Source organism: Macaca fascicularis, chromosome 6 (genome assembly GCF_037993035.2).
Source record: "Macaca fascicularis isolate 582-1 chromosome 6, T2T-MFA8v1.1".
Lineage (NCBI taxonomy): Eukaryota > Metazoa > Chordata > Mammalia > Primates > Cercopithecidae > Macaca > Macaca fascicularis.
The window spans coordinates 46,210,823-46,229,872 of record NC_088380.1 but is presented as its reverse complement, the minus strand read 5'-3'; the positions used below and the strand labels follow the sequence as shown (position 1 = coordinate 46,229,872).

Genomic DNA, 19,050 nt, shown 5'->3' with positions numbered 1-19,050 from the left:
AAATAGAGTCAATGTTACTTTAAAACGATATTATAGGGTTTAACCTACTGGTATTGAGATATCTAATGGCTTCAGACTATATTAAGTATTGCTAGCAAAAAGCTATAGTGTGGTAAGCATTATTACTGTAATGAAGAATGAATGGTGCTTTCTTTTCATCTCTATTGCTCTGAAGGATGAGATATTAGTTTTCCTTCAAAAAAAAAAAAAGGCTTCTATCTTAATCACAGAAATGCAAAGATGTCTGTAGAAATGAGTATTTTTCATTAGATTGCTGGGTGCTTCCCACAAAATTGAATTTTTTATGGTAAGTGAGGAAGGGTAAATGGGTACTGACTAGGCCACTGGCATTGTTTGTTACAATTATATGCCAGGCTCTGGGATTAGCATATATCGTTTCATTTAATCTGTAAAACCCTGTATATTTGGTTCTATCATAATCTTCATTGAACAGATTAGAAAATGTAAAATAAAAGAATTTAATTGACTTGTCTCTAAATAAAATAGCTGGTAAGACTTTCTGAATGACGACAGCTGCAGTGGGAATCGTAAAGTGCAAATGGATGAATACAACATACATTTAGGTGTGAGAACTAAACAGCCTTGGTGATCGATTGGATATGGGTTTGAGTAGATTTAGGGCCAGGAGTTATTTAGGATGGCTCCATGGTTTCTGGCTTGCAAATCACATATAGAGTTGTTCCATTCCCTGAGATAGGGTATATGTGAGGAATATATGTGGGAGAGGAGATTATGAGTTTGAGCTTAGGCATGCTGTTTGAGATGAGTGTGAGATATGCCAGGAAAGAGATTTAACAGGCTGCTGATTATGAGGATTAGGAGGCTTAGAAGATAGGAATGGATTGACGATAAAGCTTTTGGGGTCATCAGTTACAAATTAATTATTAAAGGCATGGATGGGTGTATAATATTTCTCAAGGGCAATGTGTAGAATAGAAGATAAAATGGCTATATGTGACACCCAGGGGAACAACGGCCTTGAAGGGGAGGGCAGAGAGAGAAACTTACAGAAGGGACTTGATAGGAGTGCCCAGAAGTGAAAAATCCTCAGGATACACACAGTTTCATTTTAGAGTTTAGTGATGCTATTTCTTTGTGAAATAGCTGTTACAAGATTGCTCCTCCTCTGCATCTCTCCTCTGTCCTTATTGTGTTGAATGGTACATTTTGCATTTCCATTGTGAGAAGACGATACAAAACCATTTCGTTTAAACTGCCAGTGCATGTTGTATGACTGACATGGGTATTTGTATACTTGTTTCAAAAATTATAGGCAAGTTTTGGCAGAAATATTGGTGAAATCTTCAAAATGACAAACGCTTATCCTTTACAACATCCTGAGGCTGGAGACAGGGGAGATAGGGCCTATTATAGTTTTTTCTTCAACTACAACTTTTATTTCAGGAGTCATTCATAATTACAGATGATAGTAACTTTGAAAGGTGTATACACATGTATACCTCACCAAAATGTAACTCAAATAGTCTAAGTAGGAGTATTCATGTAAAACAAAAGTATCTTGGTGAACAGACATTTTTTATCATGGAAGTTTATATTGTTTACACAAAACTGCTCAAATAACATACCTATGACTAGGAAAAAATAACTTATGTTTCTGGAGACATTTCATGATTATACAGTTGTGTTAGCTTTTTTTTTTTTTTCATTTTTACAAGTATACACTGTAACAACTATAAATATTTGATTAACAGGAGTGTCAACAGACTGAAAGAACCCTTATAAAAATAACACTATAGTTATGCCAGATGAATTTAGTTGAGCTATATAAACCAGGAATGAAGTTCTCTCTCAATTTTAATATTTCTCTCAATTTTAATTTTAATATTAAAATTTAAATTTTAAATTTTCTGGTTTTTCTCTCAATTTTAATATTCTTATCTCAAAAGAATATTTCAAAAGGTACCTAGTAGTCATAGGCATGTTCAGAATTAAATTAGAAATGTTAAAGATTTTTTTTTAGCTGGGCATGGTGGCATGCCTGTAATGCCAGCTACTCGGGAGGCTGAAGCAGAAGGAGAATCACTTGAACTCGGGAGGTGGAGGTTTGAGTGAGCTGAGATCATGCCATTGCACTCCAGCCTGGGCAACAGGAGTGAAACTGTGTTTCAAAAACAAACAAACAAACAAACAAAAAAAGAATTTTTTTGGAAAAGTAGTGACAATATATTTAAAGTAGTTGTTCAATAAAGTAGTAATAAAAACGCAAATTTTATGTAGATTCTAGTTTCAAATATGGAGTAGAACCTGTTCAGTTCTTAGCATCAGACCAAAATTAGTTTTCTTATTTCAAGCAAAAGAAGAATAAAGCATAAAATATTTGGAGTACTGCAAAACTCCAGGGTATTCTAGATTCCATGGCAAACCTAATCTGTATTCCTTGAGATAAATTTGCAGTACTAAAATTTTTAGAGTATCCTATTTATTTCTGTTTTTTTCTAATCTATGATTGGTAAATTGACCATCTAAAATAATTCAAAACATCTTCAAAGAGCCTTCCCAAAGGCTTTCTTACATATCTTCTAATCTTATACTTCTTTGTAGTTTCTGTCTATATTTTGTATTAATTATAAGGCAGGTTGCTTTTTTGCCTTTTTACTAAATAAATATGTTCTTGATTTTATTTGTATAATTCTTCATATCACATAATTTTTAGAATTTCATAATCATAATGCCTTGGTTTAAGAATATATTAATTTTACTTAGATTTAAACATATAGCCATTTAAGGAATTATTTTTTTTTTAAATAAAACCATTTCTTTGTTCTTTTACTTGTTGATCTCACTATATGTCAGCAATAATTTTTCATGGGGGGGATGGGCTCGTTGTTTTCTACATCTTAAAATCTGATTTTTTTATTTGTTGTAGGTTTTATTGGGATTTAATAATGCTTATAATGATGGTTGGAAATCTAGTCATCATACCAGTTGGAATCACATTCTTTACAGAGCAAACAACAACACCATGGATTATTTTCAATGTGGCATCAGATACAGTTTTCCTACTGGACCTGATCATGAATTTTAGGACTGGAACTGTCAACGAAGACAGTTCTGAAATCATCCTGGACCCCAAAGTGATCAAGATGAATTATTTAAAAAGCTGGTTTGTGGTTGACTTCATCTCATCCATCCCAGTGGATTATATCTTTCTTATTGTAGAAAAAGGAATGGATTCAGAAGTTTACAAGACAGCCAGGGCACTTCGCATTGTGAGGTTTACAAAAATTCTCAGTCTCTTGCGTTTATTACGACTTTCAAGGTTAATTAGATACATACATCAGTGGGAAGAGGTAAGATGCATCTTTTTCTTTTTTAAAATCTATATCAGAAAATTGTTAATTATGGCTGTTTTACAATGAACAATTACTGTGCTATGCGTAATGAGTTTTATGAAATTCAAGTAGAAAAATGTATTTGACTCCTCTTTTCCATGCATAAGTTATATATTGTATTCATAAAATACATGATCAAATAATGGATTTGAATGAACTAAAAAAATAGCGATCATTTTATGCCAATTTATTATATTTTAAAATAAATACACTTTAATCAACAATTATTATCCTGATCAATACAACCCCTCTCCCACTTTGGTTTTTTTAAAACCTAATATAAATACATCAAGTACCGTCTTTTTTTTTTTTTTTGAGACGAAGTCTCGCTCTGTCGCCCAGGCTGGATCTCGGCTCACTGCAAGCTCCGCCGCCGCCCGGGTTCACACCATTCTCCTGCCTCAGCCTCCAGAGAAGCTGGGACTACAGGCGCCCGCCACCACACCTGGCTAATTTTTTTTTTTTTTTTTTTTTTTTTTTTTTTTGTATTTTTAGTAGAGATGGGGTTTCACCATGTTTGCCAGGATGGTCTCGATCTCCTGACCTCGTGATCCGCCTACCTCCTCCTCCCAAAGTGCGGGGATTACAGGCGTGAGCCACCACGCCCGGCCTGGTACCGTCTTTGATAAAGATGTGTAGGGTCTGATTGCTAATCTGGCACATCATTAGCTCTATGAGATAGTGTGGTTTTTGTCTCCTCTAATATTGAAGTTTCATTGAATTCATGCTGGGGTAAAAGAGATTGTTTCTTTATTTCCAAGTTATATATATAATGGCTTTGATTTTAGCGTATTAATTTTGCTCATTGTTATACCTTGCCTATAGTAACTTATTATAATTTCTCCCTATTAGTTCATTTCATAATACTAAAAAAGAACATATTCAAGAGGGACGTTAGTACATAGAAAACACAAAGAGTATAGTGAATAAATGGAGTGAATCTGACCAATTATGGCCCATATTTTGCTGAATAGGGCATATGTTGTTGTTAGACAGTGGGTGAGACCTGAGAGGACTCAGCCGACTGGAATTTCCAAAGATCTGACTTAAACCATCATCAAGAAAAGGAGTTTATATCCCTGTCTTCAAAGTATGCATATTAACCATTTTGACTTCCTTTTCTTCCTAAGTCTTTTTCTATTAATTATAACCTGAATTTTATTGTCTGCATAAACATAAGAGTCCAAAAGACTTACAGAATACCTAAACCAACACTAATGAGAGTCATATGAAGTCATATACTGGCTATAGATTATTGCTTTGTCCCCTGCAGAAATACTTTTTAGCATTTTTAAGATAAATTATGCTTTTAAATATGTCATAAAATGGAAGTTCTGTTTGATTTCTGTGAGGCGGTAGCAGTGTTTTTGTATGTGCTTGACAGTGACATTTTGGTTCACAGGATTTCAGGAAATGACATGCAATAATAAAACACTGCATAACGCACTGATAAAAAGGCATAAAAATGGATCATTCTTAAAATATAGATATGGGATATATTTAAAATCAAATGAAGCACATTTGAGAAATCAGATTCATCTTGTAATTTTTCTCTACATAGCACATTCCATCTAAAATGGAAGAAATGTTCAGTTCTCAAAGCTTTTTAATGCTAATTTGAGATTAATACCAAACCAAGATGATTCTTGCTAGTAATTGCAATATTTATTGAAGGCTTATTACATGTCAACTAGTATGTTTGGTTCTTTACATATATTAGCTCACTGAATCTTCCTAACAACACAGTGATGTAAATATAATTATTGTCATCATTTTACAGATGAGAACAATTAAATACAATAAGGTAACTTGTCCAGATTCATAGAACTAGTAAGAAGTGGAGCTGGGATTCCAAACTTGGCAATCAGACTTACGAGCCAGTGTTCTTAACTGCAAAACTATATCGGTTCTTACTATGACATATACTGCTTTAGTTATAAATATCTTAATATTCTACCATTTTATAGACTGTCTAAGAAATTATAGGGAACTTTTCTTTTTTTTTTGAGACGGAGTCTTGCTCTGTCACCCAGGCTGGAGTGCAGTGGCCGGATCTCAGCTCACTGCAAGCTCCTTCTCTCAGGTTCACGCCATTCTCCTGCCTCAGCCTCCCGAGTAGCTGGGACTACAGGCACCCGCCACTTTGCCCGGCTAGTTTTTTTTGTATTTTTTAGTAGAGACGGGGTTTCACCATATTAGCCAGGATGGTCTCGATCTCCTGACCTCGTGATCCGCCCGTCTCGGCCTCCCAAAGTGCTGGGATTACAGGCTTGAGCCACCGCGCCCGGCCGAACTTTTCTTAAATAAGACTGTGGGCCATGCAATGCAACAGAGTTGAATAGTACCTCTTGAAACAAGGCCACAGAAAAATATTTTAACAAATATCCTGTGAGAGGAAAGTCACTGATATAAATATCCAGTCAATTAAAAATACAGTAGCAATGTGACTATTTTTAATATCTTGTGGTTTTAGCCCAGTTACTAGAGAATGGCAGCAGGATAAACAGATGGCATCCTATCACATAAAATGGCAGGCTATGTGGTCATGGAAGAGTATACTCCTTAACACCAATGTCCTTTGGCTTCTGGCAGTAATCACAGGCACCTAGATCTGTGTAACATGATGTGTTTTAAAGATGCCGTGATAAAATTTAGGAACACCAGCTCACTGCTATCATTATTGTAAAATACAATTTAATATGCACTTACAGACATTTGGTAACCAAGCACATTCAGGCTAGAGTTGTGACTTGGCAACATGTTTCTTATAAATAAATGAGCTTGGTAATAAATGAACCATAAGCCCATTTAGGTGAAGAATGTTTTCTTGATTATATGATACCCCATACAATATCATATATCTTGGGTATTTAATGCCCGTTAGTAATCCTGTTCAACAGGCAAGAAACAGAGTCATAATCCAGAATGTAATACAAATTCATCTTTCCATCACCTACATGTTTCTAACCATAATCACCAAGAAATTTGAATGATTCCAAAACTGGAAATCTCTCTACCTGACTTTTGTAAATGCCACCAGGATGTGTTTACAAGTAGAAATACAACAAATAAACCAGAAAAAGTAGCTCTTTGAGCTTTTGCAATAAGAATGCAGAGGAAGATGTGAGTTCACCCACATGTCTTTGGTTCTGAGTGTTTTAGTACCAAGCTGGCTAATGCTAAATTCAGCAAATTTGGGGAAGTAATGTGTGAAGTCTGGAAGCTGCCACTGTTCTAAATGAATCATTCCTGAGGAAAGCTGCTGCCTTCTATAGGAAGCTGCTTCCATCTTCAACAATACATTTTTTTTTTTCTGGACTGAATTAGTTCAACTGAAAAACAAGAAGGAGCTCTGATGCCAAATAAATTAGAAAAATATTATGAATCAGATACAGAAGCTTTAAAATTTTGTGCTTATGTTATTATCATTACTAAAGCTGAATTAGTGGTTAATACAGGAGGAAATAGCTGATTTGAGCAACTAATTTATGAAACACATGGTGTTAAGAAGTGAGGAGGGAAGTTGTTTTCATGAGTCAGTTATAAGATCAATAGATTTGGGATGCAAAAATAGCTTTCTGTGACATTACACTGAAACTTTGTATATATTGCCAGGTGAGGTAAAAATCAGAGACAGTTTAGATAAATCAAGCCAGAAATTTCTTTTCATGTAGTAGCTAGAAAACTGAGGTGAATCTTTCCCATTTTTACATTTGGGTTTAAAAAACTATTATTTGAATCAGCATTGTCGTTGTTGTTATTATTAAATATAATAAATAAGACAGTTATCCAAGCCAGACTGCTATTTCATAACCTATCACAAGAGGAACAAATTCAGTGTGACCCTCCTAAAAGAGACATACGGTGAGGAAATCCCTGGAAATTAAATGGAATATGTGACAATCACAAGCCACTGAAGAGATAAAGAGAGATTAAGAGCTTAGCGAATAGGAGATTATTCAGTGTGTAAAGGTGAAGAGTTCCTTTACAGCTGCTGATCTCAGTCATTTTATCAACAGGAGATGACCTTCGAAATTTTTTAGAGGTTTAGGAAATATTAATTGCAAATAGAAATGCTACTCTGTAATGATTATCTCTTTGTAAGACTTAACGTCATAGATAAAGCATAAATTATTCTTAATTTTAGAAAGTGGGAAATGCATCATTATATAATAACTATGGCTTTGGAATATATAGCTATAAGATTTTACTTTTTATTCATCATTTCCCATCTCCCCAATCTCCCTTGTATAGAACTGGGACATAATACAATTAATTAAATACATTTTGGGACAGGAAAGAAGGCCTATGGTTTTGATCTTACATATCTATAGCAATTTCAGATGAATAATGTGTCTTGAACATTTCAATGCTTGTCTTGAAACCAATATTAGATTTTTATACTGGCTTAGAGATAGTTTTATATACAAATTATGTATACCAACAGAACAGTGATAAGGAAATGTATTCCATAGGGAGCTAATGCAGATTACAGTTTCTGTGTTTGGTTAATTTTAGCATTCAAATTGGTGTAGAGTAGAAACTAACTCTTACTATAAATTGCCTATCTATAATTATACAATGCATATTCTAATTACTTTTATATTTTAAAAAACACATAGGATTCTAAGACTTGCCATAAGCAAACAGCAGAATTTTCCCAAACCTGCCCTGTACCAGAACTTAGAGAACCTCCATATTGCTTATCACATCAAATCTGTGTTTCCTTGCTGTGCCTCCAAAGCTCTCCAGCACATTCTTCCCTGGTCTTACCATCGTCACTTCATATTTGCACCCAACTCTTTCCTGTTTGTTTTTGTTTCAGTTTTACAGTGCTGCTTGCAGGAAATGATTCTTTCTGCTTCTATAATTTTATTCCTGCTACATCTCTGATTTGGAAAGCCTTTTTTTTTTTCTATCACTCCTTTAAAAATCAGACTTAAGGCCAGATGCAGTGGATCACCTGAGGTCAGGAGTTTGAGGCCAGCCTGGCCAACATGGTGAAACCCTGTCTCTACTAAAAAATATATATGTATACACACACACACACACATATATAAATTAACCAGGCATGGTGGTGGGCGCCTGTAATCCCATCTTCTCGGGAGGCTGAGGCAGGAGAACAGCTTGAACCCAGGAGGCGGAGGTTGCAGTGAGCTACGATCGTGCCATTGCACTCCAGTGTGGGCGACGAGAGCGAAACTCCGTAAAAAAAAAAAAAAAAAAAAAAAAAAAAATCAGACTTCAACTCATTTCCAGAAAGGATTCTGCATTGATGCACTCTACTGTGACAGTCAATACCTTTACAATGAAAATTTCTGCTGGCTCTACATATATTTGTTCATGATAATTTGGTTACTAATGCTTTATTACACATATTTTCCTTTCCTTCTGTCAGACATAGACATCATAGGGAAGAATCAGTGTCAAATTTTGCCCTTGAATCTTTTTGTATATTAGTGCAGGGTTATAAACACAATAAATAATCAGAGCATGCTTATCCACTAAATACTGGCAATCTCCCATGTTCTAAATTCGTTAAATAATAATAAGAGAGTATCCGTTCTTCACTCCCAGGCATTTACTGAGTAATCTATATGTGGAGATGCTGCAAATAAGGATAGAAGACTGATGCCAATATTGTAAGAAAAGCAGATGTGAGCAAATAATCACAGATGGTGTGGGAAGTAGTGGCATAAATAAGGGAGTGAACAACACAATTGCTTTTGCATAAGATGAGGCCTTCAAACATACTGAACTGAATTTTGAATCTGGGTTATAGATTACCCGGCTGAACAAGTGGGCCAGGCAGACGAGTGCATTCCAGAAGATACGAGATACAAGCAGCCTAGTGCAGTAGATGCAGATTCCCAGATTGAGTTTGGAGATGCAGACCAAAATTTGTGCTAATGATGGGCTTACTCAAAAGGTGCCATTGATGCATTTTAGGCAGGAGATTTACATTTTAGCATGCTACAGAATGAAGGAGATTGGAGGCCACTGTGGATAGAGCTAACAACACTAGTTAGAAGAGAGTTTTATCACTTCCTTACATTTTTTTATATGCAGTCAGTGTCAAACACAGTACTTTTTTAGATAGCTAAGAAAAGTTTTATCTTTGCCAAGTACTCTTGCTGTCGAAAAATGTTTGTATCAGTTAATGAAATATGACAAGGCCTTCTATGAAGTCTATTCGCAGTGTTTTACAATTTTAAATATCAATTATATTGGAAGTTTCAATTTTTATGATCGTATGGAATGGATTCTATAACAGAAATTAGTGTATATTTCAACTTCGACATTATTTTCTATGTAATCTAGGGAAAAATCACATAAAGTGACTTATGTGATTTTGATTGCCCACAAACAATCAAACAGTTGTGAAGTTCAAATGAAATTAAGCATATGGAAGTTATCTGAAATATTTAAATGGGTATTTTTGTAATATTTATAAATATCATATTTATGATGACATCTTTCTGAAATTAGCACATCTACTAACACCATTATTGCATGTGTGTGAATTGCCTGATATGTTCTGCAAGCAAATATTGATTCTGCTAAAGACCACTAGGTGTCCTCTATTGGTTGTTACTTTAAGGTTCTATCTTCTAAAATGCCCAACTGTTTTCTTTGAAATTATTCATTTACACTCTCCTAGAATCATCTGTTTGCTTGGCTAGTTCATTTCTTGAAAAAAAAAAAAAAAAAAAAAAAGAGATGACTGTGGATATTCATATATGTAAAATGATTTCTAACTATACTTTCTTCTCCAATTAAACAGAGTTTTAAGTTCCTTCTCTAAACAATTATTAGTATTGTGAGATAATTGTTTTCAGTATTATGTACTTTTTAATGTGATAGCTTAACAGATATGCTGAAATTTTAACATACAATGTAGTGAGTTCTATGTGGAAATGAAATGTTAAGTCAAGGCAACTGCTGTGTCACCCAGGCTGGCGGGTAGTTGGTTCCATCTCAGCTCATGCAAACTCCGCCTCCTGGGTTCAAGTGATTCTCCTGTCTCAGCCTCCTGAGTAGCTGGTATTACAGGTGCAGCCAACATGCCTGGCTAATTTTTGTATTTTTAGTAAAGACAGGGTTTCACCATGTTGGCCAGGCTGCTCTTGAACTCCTGACTTCAGGTGATCCACCCACCAACATTATTGCATGTGTGTGAATTGCCTGATATGTTCTGCAAGCAAATATTGATTCTGCTAAAGACCACTAGGTGTCCTCTATTGGTTGTTACTTTAAGGTCCTATCTTCTAAAATGCCAAACTGTTTTCTTTGAAATTATTCATTTACACTCTCCTAGAATCATCTGTTTGCTTGCCTAGTTCATTTCTTGAAAAAAAAAATAAAAGAGATGACTGTGGATATTCATATATGTAAAATGATTTCTAACTATACTTTCTTCTCCCAAAATGCTGGGATTGCAGGCGTGAGCCTCTGTGCCCGGCCCGAAGACAACAAAAAAGTTTTAACAGGGTGTGCATGGTGTATATATACATATGTTAGAGGTAAGATTTAATTTTATGCATGTTCTTTGGTCAGTGCCCCATGGCAGATCTGTATCATCTCAGTGCTTTTGACATGGAAATCTCTGTTAAATATCAGAATATAAGATCTGATTTGAAATGTTCATGCTTCCCACTTTAAGATTAAAACATTCAACTTTCTTAATGCCCGATCCTTGTCCCAATCTGTTTTCTTGTTTTGCAAGTTTTTATATAATTCCATGGCTATATGTTGATAATAATCAGATAGATATTCAAGTTTCTAAATTATATATACCTAGTTGCCTCAGTGTCCACATGACTCAGTGACATCCTACAAAGATATCTCATGAGCTGCTCAAGCCCAGTAGGTTCATTTTTTCTTTAAATCTTCTCCTTTTCCCTTATTTCCTGTTGCTCAAGTCAGAAATCTAAAAAGTATTCTTCTCCTTCTCTTTTAATTTCTAAGAAATAAGCAAGTCCTACTGATTCTGCTACTTCCTGAGTGTAGTTGGAATCCTGTAACTTCTTCACTTGATCCCCTTATCACCATCCTAGTCCAAGCCAACTTGTCTCTCATTTGGATTTCTATTCTCAATTCATAACTGTATTTTAAAATTGACCCTTGCTTGCCTTCTCAGGAACTCAAAAGTGGTAGTTTTGAAGAGTAACTATTACAATATTACCCACCTGCTGAAAATATTTCTGTAATGTTTCATTACTCTCAACATACAATGCAATATTCAAGGCCCTTTGAAATTTGTTTCTGGCCAAACTCTCTCAACCCGAGAAACTCTATTTCATTATTCTTTAACTATGTTGAACCTCTTTAGTTTGCCAAATACTACATTACTACATTTCAAATCCATTTGTTTCATGTTCATGAAAATATGTGTTCATGTTTTCTAGAACTTCATTCCTTTCAACAGTTTCAGTTTATCCATCTCATTTTTTTTTAAGCATTGCTTCCTTTAGGTAGAATCAACTAATCTCTCAGATACAATTAGTTCCATCTATAATGGATCTGGAATAACTCCTTGTGCTTCTGCTTTGTAACATTCATCACTTTTGTAATCTCTCTAAATCTGTGCCTTTACAACTATGTATTAGATTCCAAAAGGGCAGATATCATGGCTTTCCTGCATCTTCAGCTCCTAGCATAGTGTTGGGGAAATAATCGGACTCTAAAATACTTGCTAAATGATTTCAGTTATTCCCTCAATGGAATTTCAATTCAGTAAGAAAATAAAACATGTAATTAAACAAACCAATAAAACAACAATGTTTTGAATCCAGTATTACAAGCATTTATGGTGTAAACAACAAAACCGAGAGAAAAATATTGTATATGAGTGTGTACTAGGGAGTAGAAGAGAGGTTCTAGGGAAAGCACACTAAATATGGCCACTTTCATATCTAAGTTTGAAACTATATGCCCTTCCAAGTGGCAAAGTCTGGGAAATCTTCCAAGGGAATTTAGAAATCATGGAAAAATTAATCAACTTCCTCATTGACAGTATGGGGATAATGGTGACTTTTTGTTCAATTTCATAGAATCTAAGGTTCAACTGAGATGTTATTGTTGAACATACACTTTGAAACTAAAAAGTTTATAGAAATGTAAGTTATAGTATGAATGTTTCTATAAATTTAAAATATAAAAATCTCAAAAAGAGTTTAATTATTATCCCTTTATTGTGCTTATTATCTTGTCAAATATTGAAAGAATTATAAATACTGTTATACCTTACTCTTTTTTCAGAGATACAGTCTTGCTCTTTTGCCCAAGCTAAAGAGCAGTGGTGGCATTATAGCTCACTGCAACCTTGAACTCCTAAGCTCAAAGGATCTTCCCACACAATTGGTATTACAGGTGCATGCCACCACTCCTGGCTAATTTAAAAAAAATTTATTTTGTACAGACAGGGTTTGCTATATTGCCCTGGCTGGTCTGGAACTCCTGGTCTCAAGCTCTCCTCCCACCTCAGCCTCCCAAAACACTTAGATTACAAGCATGAGCCAGTGTGCCTGGCCCTTATTATGCATTACTTCTCCCCAAAATATACCAACTGAAGAACTGAAGCAGCAGATGAATCAGGCTATTTTAGGACAAAGCACATTTAGCCTTACATTTATCCAGTTTCCGAATAGATGTCTTAGTTTTTCCTTTCGTTATGCATGCAGATACCATATATATTATGGCTACTGCTATTTTAGACTCATTCATGTGCTGTTAGAGTGAAAGTTGCTAATACTGGTTTATGAAAGTTGGAGACACAGTTTGTAATGTGCTTCTGGTTTAAAATTGAAGACTGGTTTAATTGCCAGAGTGTTTTATAATAAGCATGTATTACTTTAATTATCCTAGTAATTATCTCAGTTGAACGAGTCACTTTAGTTGGTCTTGTATATAGTGCACCTATATACAAACGAGAAAGGTGTGGTGATACATGATAGACATTGGAAAAGGGTACAGTGACATCCAATAATATTTTATTGTTACAAATAACTAGGTGAAATTACTCTCTGATGAAAATGTTAAATATACTTATCTAATAAAAAATTGAAAATAGATGCTTTTTTACTATCAGTTTCTAATAAACCAGTCTTTCATTTTAGTCTGATTCAATGTCAAAGGTGTTCTTACTAATTTAAAATACTTTGGAAACAAGATTATGCCTGCATTATTTCAAAAGAATGACTGATTTAAATATAGACATGCTTTTTCAAGTATATCATCAATTGTCACAGAAAGTCAACTTATGAGGCATTATAACTGTATTATGAAAGCCCAAGAGTAAATAAAATTAGAGCCCTTCAATTGCACCAGGTAATGGCTGAGAAAGACCTGCTTTGACTTCTCTTTCTGTCTTGCTGATCTGTGCAATTTAGATTTTGTTTCAGATGAGTCGTGTCTTAGTGTGAAAAGGAAATACATTTGGTTGGTTATATAATTCTGGTGGCTATTTTGAGTTAAGTCTGCCATTTAGACCATTTTTTTTTAAGACAGCTAAATTCTTTTTCTTATTACATTTTAAAGTGAAAGTAGATATTGAGTAAGGATTCTGGAGACTGTTCTCAGGGCTGCAGATAATGGTAGCTATTTTGATACACTCCTATCTAAGTCAGGAGTAGTGGGATCAGAAAGGGTTTCCCATTGAGATTGTTTATAGGTGGGAATATTTACAATAATCTATTATTTCAATTTGTTCTTTTTGTTTTTTTTGTGTGTGTGTGTGTGGAGATGTGAGTTGAGAACAGGGGGAATTCAGAATTCTGAAATGAGAGTCAGGAGTATCTTGTGCAAGTCATTTTCAGACATTTTTCTCATATTTAAAAAATGTGAATGATAATCAAATGGAAAATTCATATGAAAGTGCTTTGTGAACTCTAAAATTGAAAGTTTAAAGAGCATATTTATATAAGATAGAATTAGCTTGTCAAGTTAATTCACTGATTCTTTCCCAGAATCTATGAAATAATGAAATTTTTTCCTTCCTCAATATTCTGGATCGTAGCTGAGATTAAAACAGTAGAATCTGGATTGTGGTAAAATGTGCTTTTAAATTTAGAATCCAGGAACTGTAACTACCTAACAGTACCTAGCAGTAATGCTTGGGAGATCAACTAGCTTTGTGAGTGTGACAGTTTCTTAGTGTGGGAAGTGGTTCTCCATTGTGTGAAAATATTCATTTTGGATGATGCTAAGGAGAAGGATAAATGTCCAGAACAACTCCTTTCAGTTAACTGGCAATGAATCACAAACATTCAAATTCATGGGTTTTAACAATACTGTACAATTAAAACATATTTTCTCATTTTTATCTAGACCGAAATTTAGAGAAATGTAGCTGTAGATAATCTTTAATCTAGTAAAGGTCACTTCTTTTTCTTCTCCTGACACATATTTGTTGTAGAAGCAAGACAACTTTGTAATAACAGTAATTACCAGGGAGTGCCAGTAATTTCCAATGTGTTGGGAAAGAGTTGTTGAAGAACTTCTAGATTTGTAATATTTTAGGCTCACATAAACACTGACTTTAGAATAATATTAGATGATGTATAGATTGACTGCTAGGTTATGAGTAATGAATTCTGGAAGTTCTAAGTGACCAGTTTTCTGCTCTCAGACATTTCTTGGGAATTGTGATATTAATAACTACAATTTCACTATTGGAAATGATTAATTTATGTTTCAAGATCTTTATCATCTTCAAGAGTATCCTAGAAAATGTCAAATATACTTCAAGCTATTACTAGATAACATGTTAGCAGGCTGTTGGTTGACAGGTAGCTGAAAGTAATTCTTTATACAGAAAGGATAGGTACATGAATATGAGCGTCACAGCCTGAGGGAGAGAATGTGCATTTATATGAGCAGAAGGTTCAACCAGAATGTGATGAGTCTGGAATGACTGGCAGAGGAGAAAGGAGGCACCAGTAAGCAATAAAAATTTTTAAAAATTAACGATTTTGCTGAAGTCTTCCTGCTGCCGCATTATCCGGATTTGCCTAATGTCAAAGATTATTGTTTTATTGTTTCTAAGTGTTATTGGGAACTTAACCAACTAAATCCTTCACCCTTCTTCTCATTTAGTTGAATTATTATTTCATATATTTCAGAAATTTTCAATGGCTTGAAATTAGATAAACCTATGACTTCATGTGAAAAAAACTTTTAGTGAGCACATGTCATGGTAACATGCTGAAATTTTTGAAGAACTCTGTTTAGTACTACATGTCTTAGACGTATGATTTTATACAACCAGTTAAACATTGCATATGTAATTGTATACTAGCTATACAAAATAAAAACGAGATATCCTCATGTGAAAATTTCATATCTTTATAATATCAAATATGGAATTTAATAATATATTAATTGGCCATATGCATACCATATGCTGAGCTGTGCTATCTGATATAAAGATGAATAATAACTACTGCTAAAAGAGAATTTGTATTTTTGTGGAGGAATTAGAAACGGAAATAAATAATCATAACAACTGTGTGTGAATTTCCATCTATTGTGAATTATTGAATATAATATTTCAAGAATGGCTCTAAAGATACATTTTGGCTCCACTGGAAAGACCTCTACAATCTATTTAGAAAGACTTCTAAGAGAGCTGGAGTAGGGAATAGTGATGTTTTGGCCAGATGATTACAATCCTTTGATTAGTCAATTGAATTAAAAAAGGGCTGTTACAAACCATGCTTTATGAAAATGTGAGATTTCTTGAGTTTTAAAAATAAAAAAAATTAAAATAATATTAATACTCTTTTGAGATTGTAAAATAACTTCCTTATGCTAGAATATAATATGAGATATTCATTTGCATTCAAATCATACACACTTTTGAAAGATCCCCAAATGGGGTTTTTTTGTTCGTTTTTAGGAAGAAAGAACAATGTATTTTAATTTTATAGGCAGTCTTATAAACTCTGTATTTAGTCAGAGAACTTAACCAAAAGTGGACCTAGTTCCTCTCTCTTTCTTTTTCTTGTGATATGGATGCCCTTGTAGGAGACTCTTAACCAGAAAATGTATCACAATTGCTAAATCAACGGTTAGAAATATCTAACAGATTATCAAGAAACTGCTGCATTCAGGCAGTTGCGTGACCAACAGCAAATCAGTTATCCTGTAGTTCTGAAAACATTTACTCAAAATGCTTCACTTGTCTTCACATTTTCCCTGAGTATATTATTCATTTACTTGTACCCCCCAGCCTCTATTTCAGCATGGAGTCACTTCCAACGCCTGTGTCTGTTGTGGCTATTGTCAGAGAATCCATGTATTGATAGATTCTGTTTGCAAAACCAATGCATTCTTTCCACCAAAAGCTGTTGTAAAATATCTCTTCAATAGTAGAACTGTTTATTGATGGTGTTTTTATTGTCACTGCTGTTGTTACTCTTGTTTTGGGGAGAAAAAGCAGGCAGTGAAATTAACCAGAATTTCGGGTTAGGTAATAATACCTATTTTCTAAGAAGTGAGAGGTCAAAGGATCCCAGCTGTAATTCATACTATTAGGAAATCAATTCCTTTGTGTTCCAAGAAAACCAATTCTTGCTAATACTATGAATTTTTAAAATCACTTTTACCTTTATGGAAGCAGAATTTTTTCCTCATCCTCCTCTTTTGTCACATTTCCCACCAGAAGATCTGCTAACAGAGTGTCAGCAAAATATCTGTTAGTCATTTTTTTTTAATAACTGAGAGAAAACAAATATAAGTTCCTTATCACCAGACAGACAGACAGACACACACACACAGACGCACACACAGACACACACACACACACTCACACATAATGGAACCTTAGCATAGGATCAAGGAAGTACCCTTTTCAGAGACTTGGGCTGCTATAAATTCCATTGTCCCTTGAACTGAAGAATGTTGTATTGAGGTTGAGGAAACCATTATGTTCGACCCCTTAGTTGGAGAACTATTAATTTCATCTTTTTATTAATTCCTATATCATTTATTTTCTGCCTTTCAAAACTGAAAAAAAACCAAAACATTTGTATAAAAAATAAAAGCAATTAAGGAGATGACTAAATTCAAGATAGAACTTTTCCAAACTGGCAATGTATCTTACTCAACTTGCAAGACCAAACATATCAGATTAATTATTTTCCTTTTTACCCAGTATAAATCTCTGGATGATAATTTATTTTGTTCAGTTATTATTTGACATGAAAAGCAAATGCTTCAGCTTAAGAACTACAACTTAAATTTGTTATAATTTTACAATAGTTATTCTAGAAACATATTCTCCTAAATTATATGATTTTTAAAAGTTCATATTTTCCAAAGAAACAATCAAAATAGTTTCCTCATAGCTCAGTCATGCAAAGAATGTTATTGTTACAGACTTGAGCCTCCAAAATAATCAAAGATTTCATAGAATTTGGGAGTTTCCTTTGAGTGTTTTCCCAGAGTTTTTAGAAATGTTGATCAACATGCTCTAGTATGTAGTCTGTGAGTTGTTAATAGTTTCCTGAAGACAATTTTTTTTTTCAGTATTGGGAATGTTATCATGCAGGGTAAAATATCTTAGTAACTTCTCACAGCAAATGTTAATATATCACTCCCACTACATAACCATCATAGGTGGGTGGTGGTCCTGCTTCTTGTCATCTCATACTTGGATGTAGACTGACTAAGCAGCTTCCATCATGACCACTGCCAGTCATTTTGACAGGGAAATAGATAGCTCTGTAGGGTTTTAAACAATCATACTCAGAAGTGATATATTTCACTTCTTACAACTTTTTGGCCAAAATGTCACATGACCTCAACCAGCTGCGAGAAAGTCAAGAAGAACAATCCTACCGAGTAACTGGGAGTCAGAGAACTGAAACAATTTGCTCAACAGCATTACGACTAGCTGAGAGATGGAGACAGGGAATGTCTTGAACGGATCACCAAGTTGGCCTGTGGCTAACTTATATTACCTTTGTAACTGTTCAAAATAAAATCACCAGCCCGGTTTATCTCTTTGTTTTTCTCTCATGGATATTTTTGGTCCCAGACAACCATCTAGCTAGCTAATGAGGTCACAGTGGAGGAAATGTGATCTCTGTTTTTATAATACAGCTGCTGTATGACCCATTAATTGATTATTCATTTTTTCTTTTTTTTTGAATAAATACATATTGAACTCATATGCTATGCATATAGATTACAACAATACACAAAAAATAATTTCTTAAATAGCCTAAAGTCTAGTCATATGAGTAAAACAAACAAACAAACAAACAAACAAAAAAAAAACGGTCTCTTTGAGGATGTATCACAGCTTTAGAGGCTAGGGAAGGCTCCAGGAAGGAAGTGGTAACTGAACTAAGACTTATAAGAAGACTAGGACTTATGAAGAAAGCCAAAGAAATACATTCTAGCCAAGGTAAATTCCTTAAGTAAAAAGACATGTAAGGGAGTTTTCAAGAAACTTAAGTCCTAATAGCTTAGGTATACAGAGATGAGGTTTGAAAGATAAGTTGGTATTTTGAAAGTCAAATTCAAGAGTATAGACTTTCTCCCTTAGGACAATAAGAAAACTTTGAAAGGTCTTAGGCAACACCATGATATTTTTAGCAAACACACTGTTTACTGTGGAGCCACAAGCTATTCTAAGCTCTTAAAAATATTAATTAAACCTCACAGTGAC

The 19,050-nt window shown here is 34.3% G+C and overlaps 1 protein-coding gene across 2 annotated transcripts in view; it reads left to right on the top strand.

Moving 5' to 3' along the window:
* HCN1 (hyperpolarization activated cyclic nucleotide gated potassium channel 1) overlaps positions 1-19,050 on the top strand; it is a 439,910-nt gene that overhangs the window by 52,270 nt on the left and 368,590 nt on the right. For both annotated transcript variants that reach the window (XM_045393695.3, XM_005556858.5), the window contains exon 2: positions 2,909-3,332. In XM_045393695.3, coding sequence (XP_045249630.1) covers positions 2,909-3,332 — 424 coding nt within the window. The remainder of the gene's footprint in view (positions 1-2,908; positions 3,333-19,050) is intronic.